The following is an 18,095-nucleotide window of genomic DNA, read 5'->3' as shown; positions in this document are numbered from 1 at the left end:
CAGTCACTACTTATACAAATATTTGTTTCTTCCAGCTTCTCAAATGTGAAGATTTGTTGTTCTAAGTAAATGGGTTCCAAGACAAAACAAGCAATTTAAATAATGTCAGTTTTGATCATTTTGTAACAAAAAGATGAATCAATAATGGAGAGTGAATGAGAGCTGTACTGCTGTTGGAGCGGGAGCACAGACTTTGTAAGGCCGTTCTTTGGATCAAACTATAGAACCAACAGGAGTGGCAGCTTTTTGCATACTGTATATCATTTGCCTACGAATACATGTGTACAAATAAAGCTTGGCGCCAGCTACAAAGAAAACCAGGCGTTCTAGCATTTGGTTTGAACTCTGACATTCATAAAAGCTGACTGTAATTTGGAGATGAGAAATGCTCAGACAAAGCTCGAGTGTGAGGATGATTGTACAGAAGGTGTGAAAAAGGGAGCTGCAGAAGGAAGCTCGTGAAGTCTGAGCAGTAATCATGTCTCAGTGTTTCAGCTTCATTCAGCCTGTGTACACAGTTTACTCCAACAAGCTGCTGGAAGTAAACTGTTAATGTTGTAGTAGGAAGAGGAGGGATTAGTCATACATGACAGCATCCTCATAGATGTGGAGGTTTGCGACTGACAGCTACAGATCAGCACCTATCTATTTTAAGCTCAACATATAAAAAAGGTGTTAATGCAGATTCTCACGGGTTTTGCAGGACCTTACTTCAACTGAACAGCATGCGGTTCACCTCGGAACAACGTGAAAGACTTTAGAAAACCATTTATTGAACTTTGGAGCGTGATTTCAGAGCCAACATGAAAGAAAAACACATTTTAAAAGATATTTCCTTATGTACTGAAATTGTCCTGTCCAGGTTTATTGTTTCTGTAGCTTGTGCAAATACACTAAGAAAACGATCAAAACAAACCTACATATAAAGTGACAGTTACTCTCTGGCACATCAGATATACCAAGTAAAATAATTCAGAATTTTGTGAAATACTTAAATATAAATGAGAATATTGATATGTGGTATCAACTTAAACAACTTTATTAGCGAATTAAAAGTTTGTCATTGCTACACCGAAGTTCAGATTTAAGGCCTTTTGGGTCAATCTAACGCTTTTACAGGAATAGTCTGCAAGTTGAAATGTTTAACTAAGTAATGAATATCACAAGGACAAGCAGAAATCCTTTAAAAGAGTGAAAGCAGACCCTTCTCCTTCTGACATCTTGCTCAGCGTCGTAGTTAAGGTCATATAGACCAGTCCAATGTTTCCAAAATAGATTGTGATCGGTGCTTTGTATACAGGACAGATGTACAGGCTCACATAAAACATGGCCTAGATCTGCAGTTTCCAAACCTGAAGCTCACATATGCCGGACGATTAGTTTGTCCACAACATAAGCCAAAGTGGGAATAATAATAATAATAATAATAATAAAAAGCTGTCATTCCTGCACTTAGAATCTTACTTTAATTTGAAAGTATTTGCAGCAAAATATACTTAATTTAAGGAAGTATTAAAAGCAAAGTGCCACTACTGCGTGTCATTTTACATTAGTGGAGTGTTATTTCCAATGCATTATCAGTAAAGAGCTTTTAAATGATGAGCTAGTTTACACCTTTTAAACCACGTTTATATAAACATTTAAAACTAGGGCTGCCAAATATGGCTCATTATCGATTCATCTGCAGATTAGTTTCTTGTCTAACTGCTTGCCCGAGGTCCGTGGGTACTACTGCATTTATCAGGAAGTCACTGGTAGGTAAACATACACCTGTTTAGGAATCATTGACCTAGATTGATAGAAGGGAAACATGATTCGTGCTCTTTCAGAGAGCTTCCTGTTAGTGGGAACGCTCTGGCTCTGCCCCCGGACTTTCCAGCAGCCATCAACCTGACGGCCCAGAGAAAGCATATTAACGTTCCTCCTGTTTATCTTCGTCATCCTGAGTAGTGTTCACTGTTAGTTTTGGAAGCTTTTCAGAAATCATTTTGAAGACCAAATCGTGTGCATTTGACCGAATAGACAAGAAAAGCGTACAAATTTAGGAAAAGATCATTTTGTTTAAACACAAAGCAAACATTCATCCATCTGCTTCTCTTTGACAAAAATGTGCTGATGTGAAAGAAAACAAAAAATATATAAAAGCCGTCTATGACAAGAAGTAGTACAACAGGGTATTAAACCGGGAACAAATGAAAGTAGCTCTCTTGAGATTTGGGTACAGCGGAATATATTTGCATCACACGGATGTTTCATATACTTTGGAAAGCAGTCTCTTTAATGAGCGTGTCATCCGCCCACATTCTCTTTCTGTGGAAGCTACATTGAGTTTAGATGGGGAGTGGAGAAGGTAAAGGTGAATATTTAATCTTTCTTCCAGGAGATGAGTCATTTTCCCTCTTTCTAGGGAACACCAATGATGAAGCAGACGTTCACAAAAGGACAAAGCTCAGCCATGTGTCCACTCTGAGAGGCAGCGATATATTCTAGCATGTTCCAGTAGGTTTAACTGCCGCCTACTTCCTCTTCCTGCCCCGGCCCCTCCTGCCCCGGCTCGAGGGGGGCTCTGCTCCGGCCCCTTCTGACGGGCCGGCCCCGATGTTGATCTGTCCCTCCTGGATTTCGCTGCGGGCCTCTGGGGGAAGGTGCTCGATCTGCTGCTGCGCCTCCAGATAGAACATCACGTCCCTCAGCTGCTCCTGCAGCTCTGATATCGCCACGTCCTTACATCCAACTGCAGGGAACACCAGATACAAGACAGATGATAAACATACATTAAATAAGAAAACATGAACTATAACAAGATAAAACTGGAACTCATTTATTGAAAACAAAATGTCTTAACCCTGTAAGGCCCACTGTTGTAACTTCGAGGGCCACATGAGCTGTAGGGCGATAAATCTCATAGTCACCGTATTTAAAAATGACCATTTGAAATAAAAAATGTATATTAAATGAAAGCTTCATTGTATCATAGGGAAGGATCGGTATGGGCTCTGGAGTGTTTAAGGACTTGTCAGTGGATCAGAAACTATAATCAGACTAGTAAAGTTGTTGTCGCAGTTCAAGCCGTTGGCGTGCCGTGGAACAGAGTTCATTTTTTCTTAGCGGAAGAAATACGACAATTTTTAAGTCAATAAAATCACTTCAATTAATATTGGGAGTCAAGTCGTTAGTTTGTTTAGTATCTGGCCGTGTAATACGCGGGATGTGAATGTGCAGCGATTTGGTCATTATGGGGTGAAGAACATTATCCCTTACTAAAAAACTCACTTCCAAAAATATGTAAAATGCTATTAAGTGTATATCCCTCACTGTTGGCATTAAAGGGTGAGGCTGCCAAACAGCTGTGTGCACTTCCTGTCTGAAATAAACATCAGGAGAGTGGTGCAAAGAATGAAGAAACCTCCACAAGATATACTATAATCATCTTAACAATCATAAACAATAAATAAATATGGGATAAATCTAAATGTATCCTTCTGAAACTTCTAAACACCCAGTGGACCTGACAGATGTTACAGTGAAACAGAGCAGAGAGTGTCATGTAGCCCTGAGAGGAGTTATACTTACATCCTGCTGCTGCGCTAACCAAGGTGGTGAAACACTCCGAGTGGCGCAAACAAACACAAAGTGGAAGCTGCTGAGGCAACAACTCGCAGCGTTACAGGCTCCATCCATGTAGCCGGCTGATCATATTTGAAGTGGCAGCTTATTTCAAATGTATTGTGTAAAATTCAGCTTCACTGTAGAGATAGAAATGTGTGTCTGTCCACCACTTAGGTCCGGACTGATATTACTCAACAACTGACATCAGATGGATTGCCAAGACATTTTCAAAATTCTTAAAAAATACATCTTATTAAAAACATGAAATCAATCCTCATCCTATTTTTTTTTACTGCCAAATATCAATATTTTAAATTGGCCTCAAAAATCCAGTTTGTTGGGCTCTTATCGAAACTAACTAACTTAATCAAAGACTGCATTCAAGGATACGAAGTGTTAGCCAAAGTTAAGCTTTGAAGTATGTTAATTAAGAATTTCTAATTACCAAAGGTCATCTCAGTAGATGGGAACGTCTTAATGTCTTCAGAAATACGGCATGGGTTTGTTTAGGCGTGTTTATTTAGCTTGAGTCAACCTAACCAAGTATATATCTAATGCATGAGTGTAACTAATCAATGAACACATGTTCAAGTTACTACAAGTGAACAGGAACCTTGTGGTAGTTTTAGAAATGCCTTTTATATATATATATATATATATATATATATAATCACTAGTGGTTATGTTTTATTGGCGTAACATCATTGCAAAGGGTATGAATTGAACTCAACTCAAAACCCACTCATCAAAACAAGCGAATAAGCCGGTTGTGAATTCACAGGCGATTAGCCATTAAGCATTTTCTATTAGCCGATGTAAGTGTTTCTTTAACTTTGTCCTCCTCATGAATATCATTTCAGCATCAATTTGCTTAGTATTTGCAAATATTAACTTAGAAATGAGGAAGTACTCTGTACCTTCAGGCACGTATGACCTCTGCGCTATGGGAGTACTAACATATCGTAACTCAAACTGAACCAGCATCTCACACATTCCTGTTGATCTGGATTGAGCAGTCTGACTTTAATTATGGTTATTCAAATCTTGTAAATATTTGGAAGCAACTGACACAATAATGTCTGTAGAGATTTCATGTTCTTTGTATTTACTCATATAAAATAGAAATGACATAAAAAACAATATTTGCTACTGATTTAGTTTTCCTGCTCTAAAATGTTTATATTGGTAGACTGAGGTATCAAACCTTTTTTAATCCCCACCATGTTCAACAGTGATACATGTGTGTATACATGTGTGTATACCAGCATGCTGCAGTCCAGTTTGGTGTGGGAGGCCACGCCCCTTTGTGTGGGGATGTTGATTAGCAACACAGATAAAAACCAGGGCCATCATTACATTACATGTCACTTGTTAGACGCTTTTATCCAAAGCGACTCACATACATTCAGTACTGTGGGTCTTCCCCAGGGACACAAAGACATGCTGACTGCAGTGGGACTCGAACTTGCTACCCTCTGATTCAAAGTCCAGCACAGTAAATTCAGCGCACAATCCCACTGAGCCACAGCCTCCCCATCAGAGGATACAGCCCTCTGTTACGGCCAAATGCCACACCTTGTGTTATGTTAACTAAAACAATAAATATATATGTGTGTGCAGGCTCCATGATTCAGATCAGCAATGTGTTGTTCCTTTGGCCCATGATACACCCTTCCATAGTGTCATGGTAATTGGGCCTGTAGTTTCCCCCTGACACTTCAGACTCAGGAACCCTCCTACCTTCTCAGAGGTATTTGGATGCTCCCGACATGATAATTGTTGACTTCTGAAATCGACGCCTCCTCACTCACCGCTCTCCTTCGCTTTGTGCGCCTCCTCAGCCAGCGTGGCCTGCAGCTCAGTCTGATTGGCTCTCAGGCAGCGGTTCATCTCCTGCTCCTCCATCAGCTCCTGGCTCAGCTTCACCACCCGGCTGTTCAGCTGAGTGCACCTGAGCAGGCAGACACAGAATCAGCTGTACGTTCTCTACACAAACATCTCAAGAGTTGTTTTTAAACAATGGTTCATTCTTTTAGCTTGGCCACTATTTGTCTTTGCTCTTGCTATAGTTTTTCTTTAATCTAACCACAGACCTTTTTACTTGTCAAAACAGCAAAACCACTAATGGAAGTCTTATGTTATATGGTTCCCTGGAAGTGACGCATGCTTGTTCAGTTTTGACTTGTCGAACTGTCTCTCCCCGGGGGGGGAAACTGCTGCACTTGTGTTCAGATATACACAATTACAGGTTATACGACCTTGATTCTATTTTCCAACCAGATCCCGCGTTAAGCGCAATGAAACAAAGTGCTGAGTCAGGCTTTACTTGCTTTTTCTCGATGCTCTGCTTCTCTTTGCCCATTTCTCCAAAGCGTCGCTCTAAGTTATCGCAACGCTCCAGGGTCTCCTTAAATTTAACCTTCATGTTGGTTATCTGAAAGACACAGAGTGATCAGACGTGGACAGAAATCAGCAATATAACAGCATTAAACCTTTTCAGAGTCCTTTCAAAGGCTTATAGCCTGTCCGTACCTCCTCTGTTGTCTCCTTCTCCAGATGAACGATCTTATTCTCCCAGTAGATCCTCTGAGACTCCAGTTGACTCGTCAGCAGGTACGAGTACTGCAGACACCGAGGACGAGTTAGAGCCTTTCTGTGCTCATTAAGTAAACAAAGCAACACAAACAATATGTGTACCTCTAGTTGAAGGGCATCAATCTTCTCAGCGTGGCAGGTGTCTCCCTCACACTCGTACTGCACCATCTTCCCGTCTGTCTTACTGGCCACCAGCCGATGCACGTAGTTATCTAAAAGCACAAAAGGTCCCCACAGGAAGTGAGATAAAGTAGCAAAATCTACAAATATCAATTTAATCAAGTAAAATGTTTTATATTATTGTAAACCAATTCGCTTTGCAATCTGAGTACATCACATTTTACTTTTGGAAATTAGAAGGGTAATTTGTCACTTTAGACTTTTTATAGACATATTTTAAAAGGAAAAAATAATCAATTGTCCAAAAGAAAACACCCTGCCATCTGGAAGTTATGTTATACCAACCATTGAAGTGAAAAATGATGTTAAAAGAATGTGTTCAGGACAAGTCCGAGTACTTTTCTACTTTTAATTAAGTAAACAATCAGAGCACTTTTCCCACCATGGCATACTCCCCATAAGAACATTATAATGTTGTGACTAACAGGGAATGTCTCTCAACTTGTTTTAGAATAATGCTGAACTCTAGTGGTCAATATGTATTAAAGCAGCTCTGATAGACATACAAGATTGAAGCCAGTAGTTTACTATGACCACACTCAAGAAGCAACATGAGCCAAATTCAGAGACACACACACAAATCTATTACCTCCTGCGTAGTCCCAGACCCGGTGGTTGGTGAGCTGCATAGCGTAGGTATGCTGTGTTTCCTCAAAGTGCTTGTAAGCATGCATGCTGACGTAGCGACCGCAGCCAATGTGCCCGCAGATCAAACAAATCCACAGGTTCTACAGAGAAAAGAGAAATCTGGGTTATAAAACGGGCGAATCAAAAACAAAACTGAAAGAAGATCTAATAGAAAGCTACAATATTCATATCAGTTACCTCCTGCACTCCACACTCAAAGCACTTGTTCTCTTCCACTGGTTCTGGTGTTTGACAGTACCTACACACAGGACACCTGGAAACAGAGCACACACACACACATTCATCAAATTGTGCACAGCAGTTCTTTGTGAAACATGAGAATACATGTAAAGAGGAGGACAAAAACCAACATCACATGAAGCCTGGAGAAACAACTAGTGGACTAAGAATCAGGTGAGAGAGCATGTGATCCTAATTCCTGTATTTACGGGGTTTTACATCAGTACTATAATTACACTGAATCCAATGAACTGTAGAATACACTCAGTAGGGGTGTAACCAACAACGATAAACCTAAAGCAGATGGACAGCACTTTAGTCAAATTCCTTGTAGAAAAGTTAATATAGTTTAAGGGACACAAAACAGCATGTTCCTTTCAGGTGTGTGTGTGTGTGTGTGTGTGTGTGTGTGTGTGTGTGTGTGTGTGTGTGTGTGTGTGTGTGTGTATACAACTTACGAGGCATCTTCCCACCGCTGGAGACACTGGCTGTGAAAGCTGTGGTTGCAGAGAGTGGTGAGGATGCCGTTGACCGACTCGTCCATCCTCTCCAGGCACACGGTGCACTTAGGCAGCTCCGTCAGCTCCATCACTGGCAGACNTTGAAAGCCCAGTGGCGATCTGCTCATCTCTCATCGAAATAATATGCTACCTGGGAGCCGACAGGAAAGTTAAACACACAGATGGCCAGTCCGCCCCTTTGTAGCATATTATTTCGATGAGAGATGAGCAGATCGCCACTGGGCTTTCAACTAAATACACAGCCACGTAAAAACTGCGACATTTGTACAGCTCCTTTACGGGTACTACAATTAGTGAAGTGCTTTCCTCCTTGGTGAAACGATCAGCACTGCACCACGGAGGAAAGCGGCAGAAAGTCACCTGGAGTCAAGGAGAGCGGGGCTGCGTTGCGTGCATGGCTTCCTTCTGCAGGTAACGGGGAGACGCGCTCTGGCGGCGGTCTCGTTCAGGATCCGAAAATACAATTTAAATATTTTGGACACTTATTCCTAGTGTGCCACTGGTTACGGTGCCGCGTGCCAATGCTGGCACGCGTGCCAGGGGTTGCCGACCCCTGCACTAGACGGATCCTTTCTAGCCATAACCGTATAATGCCACCCGAAGTCCCCGGCCGGAAGTCCCCGGAGTTGGGGACTGGTTTACCAGCAGCTTCTACTGAAGCCTTCCGAGTAAATCGCCAGAACGCCGACACCTCCTCATCACTCCACCGCTCCCATGTTTTTTTTTGTGTTGCCATAAGTTAGTCTCTCTCCGTTGGTGCACTGGGCTAATGCTAATGCTAATAATGCTAGTGTCTGCAAATACAATGGCGGCTTCACAAAACTTTTCAGAGTTTTACGGGGCGTGGTTTGCAATTCGCCCAGCCAATCAGAAATTGGAACTTTTTTCTCCCCAGGAAAGTACCACCTCTCTAGCAGGCACTAAAAAGGGGGTAAAAGTTCTCATGAACTAAGTTCTCTTTTTGGTGTGAACGTAAAATCCCAGGCACTATCGGANATTTTGTTTCGTGAATTTCTCTCGGCCGAAGCTCCTAAAATACAACATCAGTGCGCTTTTGACATTCAAAGCTCCAGCTCCTCACGTGTCTTCCTTCCTGAGTTCGCGTCGTCATTACTTCTCTTTCCACTCACACTTGTACTTGCTACCACCAGCCAATGTCACCGCCACAATCAGCCTTGCTTGCTAGTTTATAATTGTTTCTCATTGAAGTAGTATGTTCCTCTATCCTATATATTACGAATTCGAATGATGTCTTACCGTCAGAATTCTTGCAAGAAGGTCATTTTAGTAAATGCCTTTATCATGTTCATGCTCGTGACTTTTCAACGCATCAGATTCCTCGCTCATCATCCTCTTGCGACGGAATAACTTTCTTTTACATATTTATGATCGTCTTTTTTGTGACTGCACATTTCGTTGTCACAGTGTATTTGTCTACTCTATATTGAATCTTATCTATAATGATAAGTGTATGTCTCGAGTTGTTGTGACTCCACTTGTCTTTGTCACATGGTCGCATCGACTACCGTGCGCGACGATCTCCACTGACGGGTTGCCACTGAAGAATGAATCTGGTCCGGCAGCTGTTTGCGAGGGGAGTCAGGACGTGGCCCTGCGGCCTTAGTGTCGTGTGACAGCCTCAGAACCCTCGGACCTCCTCTGCTTCAGCCTGAGCAGCCACACTTAGCTTCACTGTCCGCTCCGCTGCACACCTGAACGCTGCCTTCTCATCTCTCTTCTATCTGATGGACTGATTCAGTGGTTTCGCAAACATTATTTGCTCGATGTTTTTAAAAAGTAAAGCTGCTCGTTTACATCTATATTTCCATGCTTTCTGACCTCTAGTCTAACTGCCGTCGGCTCCTCAGCTTAGAGCCTACTTAAGATAACTCAAAAACACCTCACACAATATATCTGTTTTCATTTGTACTCACCTATAGGGGCTCTTTGTTGTCGATTTTAGTAAAGGCTTTGCTTTACTCTGAAAGATTATTTAATTTACAGCCGCACAACTCACATATGCTACCTCTCCACACATTATTAAACATTTGTACGTGAGAAAATAGATTCAAAAGAAAGAAAAAATATACATGTGAACAGATACACAAGCAAATGTAGTTCAAAGTCTATTATATTTAGACAACAATGGAGCTCTATGGGGCAGAGAAAGAAGGTAATAGAAAGAATAACATATATTTCCAGCCTTCACCACAAATAGCTAGTTTGAAGAAAGAACTCTAATCCGATAATGTTACTGACTGACGGAACAGCTAAGATGTTGATGATTACAGAGAACTCTCTTACCTTCGACTGGGTTCAAATGCTTTCTCATACACCATGTCCCGCCAATGGGCTCTGCTGGCTCGATGTGCTGGTGCAAGTAAAACAGCGGTTCTTTCCAGATCGTCTTTCCACTCAAGAGTNAAGAGAACTTAGTTCATGAGAACTTTTACCCCCTTTTTAGTGCCTGCTAGAGAGGTGGTACTTTCCTGGGGAGAAAAAAGTTCCAATTTCTGATTGGCTGGGCGCAGCCAATCAGAAATTGGAACTTTTTTCTCCCCAGGAAAGTACCACCTCTCTAGCAGGCACTAAAAAGGGGGTAAAAGTTCTCATGAACTAAGTTCTCTTTTTGGTGTGAACGTAAAATCCCAGGCACTATCGGAACTAAACGGGAAAAGTACTCCGGTGTTAAAGCGCCTCTTGTGGTTGTGCAGTAAAAGTAGCACAAAAGGGACATACTCAAATTACGATACATTCCTCTATTGTTTTTTTTTTTATTGTAATTAAAAAAAACCTTGTGTTTCTATTCACTCTCAACATAATAACATCATTACAGTATTTATAGAAGTTTTTTAATAATATTTGAATATGCTTGTTTCAGTTAAAGGAAAATATTGAAAGCACTTCGCAAATAAATCACCTACCAAAATAACCACTTTTCTATCATAATAATATTAGAAAAGTATTCAAGCAACAACAAGAAAATTAAATAGTAATTGTACATAATTTAACCAAAACAATGCGCTTAAAGACACTAAAATGCCTAGTTATTTATACCTGCTTTATGTCGTCTTTTCTCTGCAGATGAGTGACCAAGAGAGCAGCACGTCCACCTCTCAGACGGAGGGAGAGGTGGAGGGAGAGCTGGATGAAGAGGTGGACACAGAGATGGAGGGTGAAGGAGAACACGATTCAAAACACAGGGACAGTCCGCCTCTCCAAATATCCAGCTTCTCCTCCACTCTGCGTGCCGTCATTCGGATCAAACAGAAGTACCATGCCTTGAAGAAGAGGCGTCAGGAGGCGGAGGGGGACGGGGCCCTCACAGGGGCCACAGGGAGGACCAGCCCCAAAATCTTCACCTTCGACGGAACAACCCCTATCGCCTTGTCCGTCCCCCAGAAGAAGAAGAGGAAAAGGAGGAGACGGGTGATGTATCCCAACAGAGGGAAGCGCCGGGCCCTCCCAAAACCGGCGCGCAGCCGAGCCAAATACTGCCTCTACCTGCTCTTCGCCATCGTCTTCGTCCAGGTAAAGGAGCTTAGTACAGACCTCATTTAAATAGCGAAAATATGGGATTTGTATGATAATCAACAATGTAAATTATTACTTTACATTCCTAATTGGCACAGGGTTAGGGGCCCACATTGTGAGGGGCCAACAAAAAGTCACCCAGAGACACAAACGGACCAGGGAGACACTCATAATGACCACAAAAGACTACAAAGGGACTCAAATAACTACAAAGAGACACAAAATAACTATGAAGATACACAACATAACTAAAAAGGGGTGCAAAAGATTACAAACACATGACAAATACCACAACAATTTGCATAATGACTAGAAGGACACACAAAACAACTGCAAACATGTACAAAACGACCAAAATAACATGTTAAACAACTACAAAGACTAAAAAAGAGACAAAGAAATGCAAAACTACCGCATGACTATCCCTAGGTGTAAAAATGTTTACATGCTCCGTCGTGTCAGCGTTTATTCTCACTACAATATCAGGTCAAACGTGACTCATGCATCGTTACCTATCTTGCAGCAGTCAAGTCCCTCTGAAGTGATTTCCCACAGCGCATTCATTCCTTTGTGAGTCATCCTGCCGTGACGGTTTCTGACTGTTTTTTTTATCATGTGTATCTACCATTACTAATAGTTTATTTTGCAGTATCCAACACAAACATTTAGAATTGGTGTGTTTCCTGTTGCTGATGTCAGCTGAGCGGAAACAAACTTAGCCGTAGCTTTTAGAAACGACCGTAACAGATAACAAGGGCTGATTTGTAAAAAGTTAAACAAGTGGACATGGCGTATCATTAGATGAGCATCCTAAATTATCTCTCTACTGCCTGAATTTACATTTTCAGTTAAAAAAGTTGCAGTTTGAATGTCATCCAAGTATTGCATCTTTTGCTCTTAATATGTAACGGTTAAAAGTCCATTGTGTGATATTAAAGGTCACCTATTATGCAAAATGCTTTTTTTGATGTATTTTATACATAAATATGTGTCCCCGGTGTGTAAGGAGACTCACAAAGTGTCAGAAAATACAACCCTCTCTCTTTTCCTCCTTACCCACATCTCTAAAAACGGGGGTATAACGGAGCTGATCCAGATTTGCTGCGGACTTGACGTCATATCTGAAATGCGTGACGTTTTTTGGAAGTAATATGGTCTGTATTTACATTAGCAAGCATCGCTAACACTCAGAGCTAACAGTGTAGTGGAGAGAGTATGTGTAAAGAAGCCGGATATAAAAGGTACTGTCCTTACGGTAAACCCGCGCGAGAAAAAGCATTTGAGCTCCTTACTGTTTCAGAAATAATGCTTGATGTGGTTTGGAACATATTATGGCGTTAAATCACGGTAGCGTTTAGCTGAGTTTCTGCCGGTAGACAGCCTTCTCTTCACAGAGCTCACCGCTTGCATGGCTCCAAAAGGGCGTGGCCAGCAGCAGCTCGGTTACATTTAAAGGGACAGACCCAGAATCAGCACTTTTGTAACAGGGCTGAAATAGAGGTGTATGAGGCATGCTACAATGGGTGATCTGTTTGGTATTTTGAGCAAAAAGATTCAGAGACATGTTTTGTATAGATATGGCACTATAATATATTGTTCAAATTTAGTAAAATATGGGACCTTTAAGGGGGACCTATTATCAGTAATTTAATATTAACATCTCGTTTTTATCCAGGTGTACAACGCTATAGAGAACCTCGACGACCACCTTCTCAGGTACGACCTGGAGGGGCTGGACAAGACGCTGAGGAGGGAGGTGTTCGGGCAGCAGGGAGCGGTGGAGGGTCTGCTGTCCCACCTGAAGGAATACCTGTCCACCTACGTCCACAACAAGCCCCTGGTGCTGTCCCTGCACGGCCCCAGCGGAGTGGGAAAAAGCCACCTGGGACGCCTCCTGGCGGGACATTTCCGCTCAGTGGTGGGGGAGACGCTGGTGCTTCAGTACTACGTCCTCCACCACTGCCCCCAGGAGGCAGACGCCCTGCAGTGCGCCCGAGACCTCTCTGCTCTGATCTCGGAGATTGTGGAACGAGCCGAGGAGGAGGAGAAGATCCCGCTCTTCATCTTCGACGAGGCCGAGCACATGCACGGAGAGATCCTGGACGCGCTGCTGCAACTCGTGTCGTCCGAACAAACCAACGAGTATCTGAACGCTATCTACCTGTTCCTGAGCAACCTGGGGCACTCACACATCACCAAACATATGCTGCACAACTCCTCCAGTACTTCTATGGCGAAATCCGGTCGTTATAGTCACTTTGTAAAAGAGCTGACTCCGATTTTACGTAACACTCTGGAGAAGCTTCACGTGCTGTGGACCGAGGCGGACATCTTACCTTTGGGCCTTTTGGAGAAAGGTCAAGTGATGGAGTGCTTCCTGGATGAAATGACTCGAGAGGGCTTCTACCCGGATCATACCAACATAGAGCGCCTAGCGGGGGAGATTGAATACTACCCCGAGGTAGGGGGACATGAGTACTCCCAGACAGGATGCAAGCAAGTGGTAGCAAAGGTCAACCTGCTGTGAAATGCTCTGCATCTTGGATGTTTCACATTCTTGAAAGCATGAAGAAAATGTGCATGATATGTGGGTGAGGTCTAAGGGTTATGAAACTTGAATGGCAAAATCACAGCTTTCGAGAAAATCGCAAAGGGTGTTGAAGATGTTCCCCTCTGTTGTGGGAAATGTGGCGTGAATCCTGTGAAGAGGTTTGAAAACGCGCGGTCACATACAGTAAACAGTCCTCAGAGGGTCAGTTCACCGTGAGAAAAAGCTGGTTTTGACTGAATGAATGTCAGCTCTCACATGTAGTTCGGACATTAATATACCCCTTAGAATTAATCGTTATAACTTTTATGCTCCCTTACTTTTCTTCTAATGCCATCATCAGATGCAAAGTTTACTTTACAAATATTTTTGCAAATGCATTGACGTTTCCATCAGAGCAACTGTACTTGGTGGTCTTACTTCCAATATTCAAAATGATCACGGCAAATGAAGTTTCACTGATTTCCAGTATAATGAAGTTAAGGCAGACATCTAAGAGAAGCATTTTCAAAAACCTGAAACAAACATTTCCCTAGAGGTAATTGAAAATGACTTCTTTATTATGTGGGAACTGACCCTTTGCATATGTCACAACTACATGTTAGGCAGCTCAGACCGACATTGGACACAAGCAATATTCATTCATGTAATAAAGTGAAGTTCAGATATTTATAGTGCAGTTACTAACACACATTGTTAGTCAATAAGAAGTTGCTTTTTTGTCAGAAATGTCTTACGTGATGCAGCATGACTTTTATTAATGCTAGTGCAAGTCTGTGGATAGTCTTATTTAGTCCACATTGTAGATTTACTTAAATAATGTGAATTTAAGTAACTCATTCTGACTTTGACCTGCAGAAGAAGAATATCTGCTTTGTTTTAGAATACCTGACACATTTATTTATTAAAGATAGTTTTGCATGGGTATGCTACATGTTCACATCCAGAGATATTGACATAAGGTCAACACAGACTTGCACTAGGATTATGTTTTATTGACCTAATGAAAGTTATCGAGTCAAGAGTATGTTAATATCCTGTATTCAGGTATCCTACAGTCGAAATGTAAACTTAATTGTGTTTCAAATTAAAAAGACACCATTTAAACAGCTGTGAGATTGTTCTTTAAAAGCAAAACATGGATAAAAGCAAAATATGGCTCTTAAATAATGAAAGATTACGAGTTAAAAACAACAGCAAAAATAATAGTCTACGCTTATTGATGAAGCAATAATTACAACAACTTTCAGATAGTGTTTTTTCATGATTAGAATTCCTTTAATTGACATTGGAAAAAAATGAGGTACTGTGTCTAAGTCACAAAGAAAAGTAAGCCTTATGACAACACAATAAGATGGAAACAAAAAAACACACATTTTGGTTGCAGAAAGGATAAAAGGAAAGTCATTTAGGACAACCTCTTGAATAACCCTATGCAGTGTTTTGACCGAGTCCCTCTGAGGACAATCAGCTGTATTTTATGTACAGATCTGAGGAGTGTTTTCGAGGAGAGAGCACTGACGGCAATGGGTCCTCGAGCAACATGAGGAAACAGCTGGAAGTTGAGTTAAGACGAGTAGTTACCAGCAGATGCTAAATATCCAGCCTCTTTGTGAACGGCTGAGACAGATAGATGAAAACAATATTGTAGAAATGCAAACTAACTACATACGCTACTATAAGATTCCACTACATTGATTTCACCTACCAAAAGTCACAAAGGATTTGAAAGATAATTCATGAGCACCTTTCTTTGTTTTAGTTTTTAATATCTTTCATTACCTCTCAATAATATTTCACTCATATGTTCATGAAATGTGTTTAAACATTTATATGGATAATAGTCCACAGACAACACAGCCAAAGGTGCTTAAAATAAAAAATAAACAGACACTCAGCACCCTTTTTTTGACCAAGCGAATAAGCTTTCAGCTCTGCATCCACGTTTTTCATTCTTACATGCTTTCAGGAGGGAAGGAAACAACTGAATACAGAAGCTAAACATTAACGCCAACAGTTACTCCTTTCAGAGACCTACAGGGAAATAAATAGTGTCACTTCAATGACCGTAAAACTGTACGCCGTCAGTTTCGGGAACAACAACCTCACAGCTCCTCTCAGGGTGTTTAAGCATGGTGCTGAGACTCCACTATTACTGTCAGATACGGGGGGGGGGGGGGGGGGTGGGGAGGGGAGGAAGCGTGAGGGAGAGCCCAGAGAGAAGCTACATGACAGTGGTGGACTGTGAAAGGGGGGAGGGGTGTGTGTAGTGATGAGGTTCAGGGGTTTGTTTCCTTCTCTGTTCTCCCCTCTATGCCTCCAGCTCGAAGCCCATGCCCACTTTGTGTCCGCCGGCGTTGAAGTTCTTCCCGTCGATCAGAGCGGAGAGGGTGACCTTCACACCTGCACACACACAAACGTAAGACTTTAAGATGTTTTTACGAACAATTACGATGCAGTATAATATCTGTTTGCCTACTGGGTTTTACTGTCAAATACTTAGATATTTAACTTTAGCAAAAGTAGCAATACCACATTGTAAAATCCTGCTATAAGTCAAAAAGTTAAAAGTACAAAAGTATTAGCATCAACATATATTTGAAGTACTGATCTTGCAGAATAGTCCTTTTCATGAAAGTTTACTATATTTTATTATTGGATTATTTATATGAATGCATTTATACGTACAGCACTTTTATGCATCCATGTATTGATTACTTTCATCCTTCTTGGTATCTTAAGAATATATATAAATTACATTTTAACATTAATAAAGCCTTTTAATATCAATGAATAATATCATAATGTATCTATTGAGAATAAATGTATTGTTTATCAGGAAAGTCATTTAATTAATGAACTATTAATTGGTACCCTCTGAAATGTAGTGGAACATTGTACTTGAATCATTTATTTTAATGAATTCCCATCAATGACAAAGTATGTGTAAAATGAGCTACTCAAAGACATCACCATGGAAAACTAGGATGACATTTGACACTACTTTCTGACCCTTTTTTATAGAGCAAAGAGAATAACTTGTAAAATAGTTTGGAAAGTAATCAAATATGTCATGAAATATAGAGACAGCCCTACAAAGCTACAGGGTCAACCCTTCTCTTATCTCAGATATTTTAGGTAAATATTGAAGTGTGTTACCTGGCCGAAGGCTCTGGGTGTAGCCCACTCCGATCAGACTGGCATTGTTGACTTTGGCCTGCGGGGGGGGGGGGGGAAACATGATGAGTCATGAAACAGAACAGCACATTTGTTTGGGCTCATTTATCTTTCACAACAGAGCTGTGACCCAGCACTCACAGACAGAGAGGCGTCTTTGTCCAGCTTGTATTTGGCGGCGATGCCGAAGCGAGTGTTGTTGCTGCCGGCGGTCCAGGCCAGAGTGACCGCTGTCTCCAGGTCGTCGTTCACCTTCTGGTAGATGGAGCCGCCGAACTCCGTCCCGTCGTTACTGAGAGACGAGATCCAGAGACGGATAGTGAGATTTGTTCAGAGTGTAATCCTGCAGACCCCTAACTCATCTGGAACGTTAGAGTTTGTAATCTTGGCTATCATATGTCATACAGTGGTGCAGAATTTTAAATGAGCACTGATGTTGCACTCATCTACGAAAAGGAGCTGGAACATATTTCTACAAACTATTACTCGTTTTTTAAAGAAGTTCTTGATTTCCTTTTTGTGAATGATCATTTACTTTATTTTCATAGTGATTAAATCCGCTCGTCTTTGGTTGCCTTGACCTTTTTACAATTGTTAGACATCGATTTGTTTTAACCATAAAAAAGGGAGGACAAATACTAACTATTACTACTTAAAAAATATCTTTCACAATCGAGGCAGCATCCAAAATACTTCATCCTACATTTCCTACAACGTAACTTATTATAAGTCTTTCAAAGATGTTTGTCATGAATGCTTTCTGCAAAAGGTGTGTCTCCTAAGCTAAAGAACAGATGAGGATGAATGTGAGGTGTAGCCTCCGGGAGTACTCACACGTTGGTGTGCAGCTGGAAGTCTCCGGCCTTGTATCCCAGGGCGAAGTTGTTCTGGGCCAGTTTGGACTTGGCCGTGTCGAAGGCCATCTGGTAGCCGGCCAGCCAGCCCTCGTAGCCGAGCACCGCTGCGGCGTGGATGATGGGACCCTCGAAGTCCACGTCACAGCCCATGTTCACAAACTCACGCTTGTAGGCCGTCTTCAGCTTTCCACTCTTCTTACTGAAACA

The 18,095-nt window shown here is 41.6% G+C and overlaps 3 protein-coding genes across 5 annotated transcripts in view; 1 reads left to right on the top strand and 2 right to left on the bottom strand.

The window, feature by feature from the left end:
• Positions 1–753: 753 nt before the first annotated feature.
• brap (BRCA1 associated protein) lies at positions 754–7,879 on the bottom strand. Its single transcript, XM_010774224.1, has 8 exons — positions 7,710–7,879; positions 7,210–7,285; positions 6,974–7,112; positions 6,307–6,416; positions 6,142–6,231; positions 5,940–6,043; positions 5,421–5,560; positions 754–2,734 (listed from the first exon to the last, which is right to left on the bottom strand). The coding sequence occupies exons 1-8, from the start codon at positions 7,877–7,879 to the stop codon at positions 2,517–2,519; spliced, it is 1,047 nt and encodes a 348-aa protein (XP_010772526.1). The 3' UTR covers positions 754–2,516.
• A 2,955-nt stretch (positions 7,880–10,834) lies between these two features.
• On the top strand, positions 10,835–15,480 carry tor4aa (torsin family 4, member Aa). The gene is made up of 2 exons (XM_010774200.1): positions 10,835–11,303; positions 12,982–15,480. Exons 1-2 carry the CDS (start codon positions 10,857–10,859, stop codon positions 13,831–13,833), a joined length of 1,299 nt encoding a protein of 432 aa, XP_010772502.1. The 5' UTR covers positions 10,835–10,856; the 3' UTR covers positions 13,834–15,480.
• The window catches only part of LOC104948043 (voltage-dependent anion-selective channel protein 2), an 8,787-nt gene continuing 5,797 nt past the window's right edge, over positions 15,106–18,095 (bottom strand). For 2 of the 3 annotated variants that reach the window (XM_010774201.1, XM_010774202.1), the window contains 4 exons: positions 17,866–18,013; positions 17,173–17,323; positions 17,014–17,071; positions 15,106–16,257 (listed from right to left, as the gene is read on the bottom strand). In XM_010774201.1, the coding sequence (XP_010772503.1) occupies positions 16,166–16,257; positions 17,014–17,071; positions 17,173–17,323; positions 17,866–18,013 (449 nt within the window). In that variant the 3' untranslated portion in view covers positions 15,106–16,165. Of the gene's footprint in view, positions 16,258–17,013; positions 17,072–17,172; positions 17,324–17,865; positions 18,088–18,095 lie in introns of all 3 variants that reach the window. The other variant, XM_010774203.1, reaches the window with a different exon arrangement.

Source organism: Notothenia coriiceps, unplaced genomic scaffold (genome assembly GCF_000735185.1).
Source record: "Notothenia coriiceps isolate Sejong01 unplaced genomic scaffold, NC01 NC01_scaffold00013592, whole genome shotgun sequence".
Taxonomy (NCBI): domain Eukaryota; kingdom Metazoa; phylum Chordata; class Actinopteri; order Perciformes; family Nototheniidae; genus Notothenia; species Notothenia coriiceps.
The sequence above is the reverse complement of the archived record's forward strand: the minus strand, read 5'-3'. Positions and strand labels throughout refer to the sequence as shown.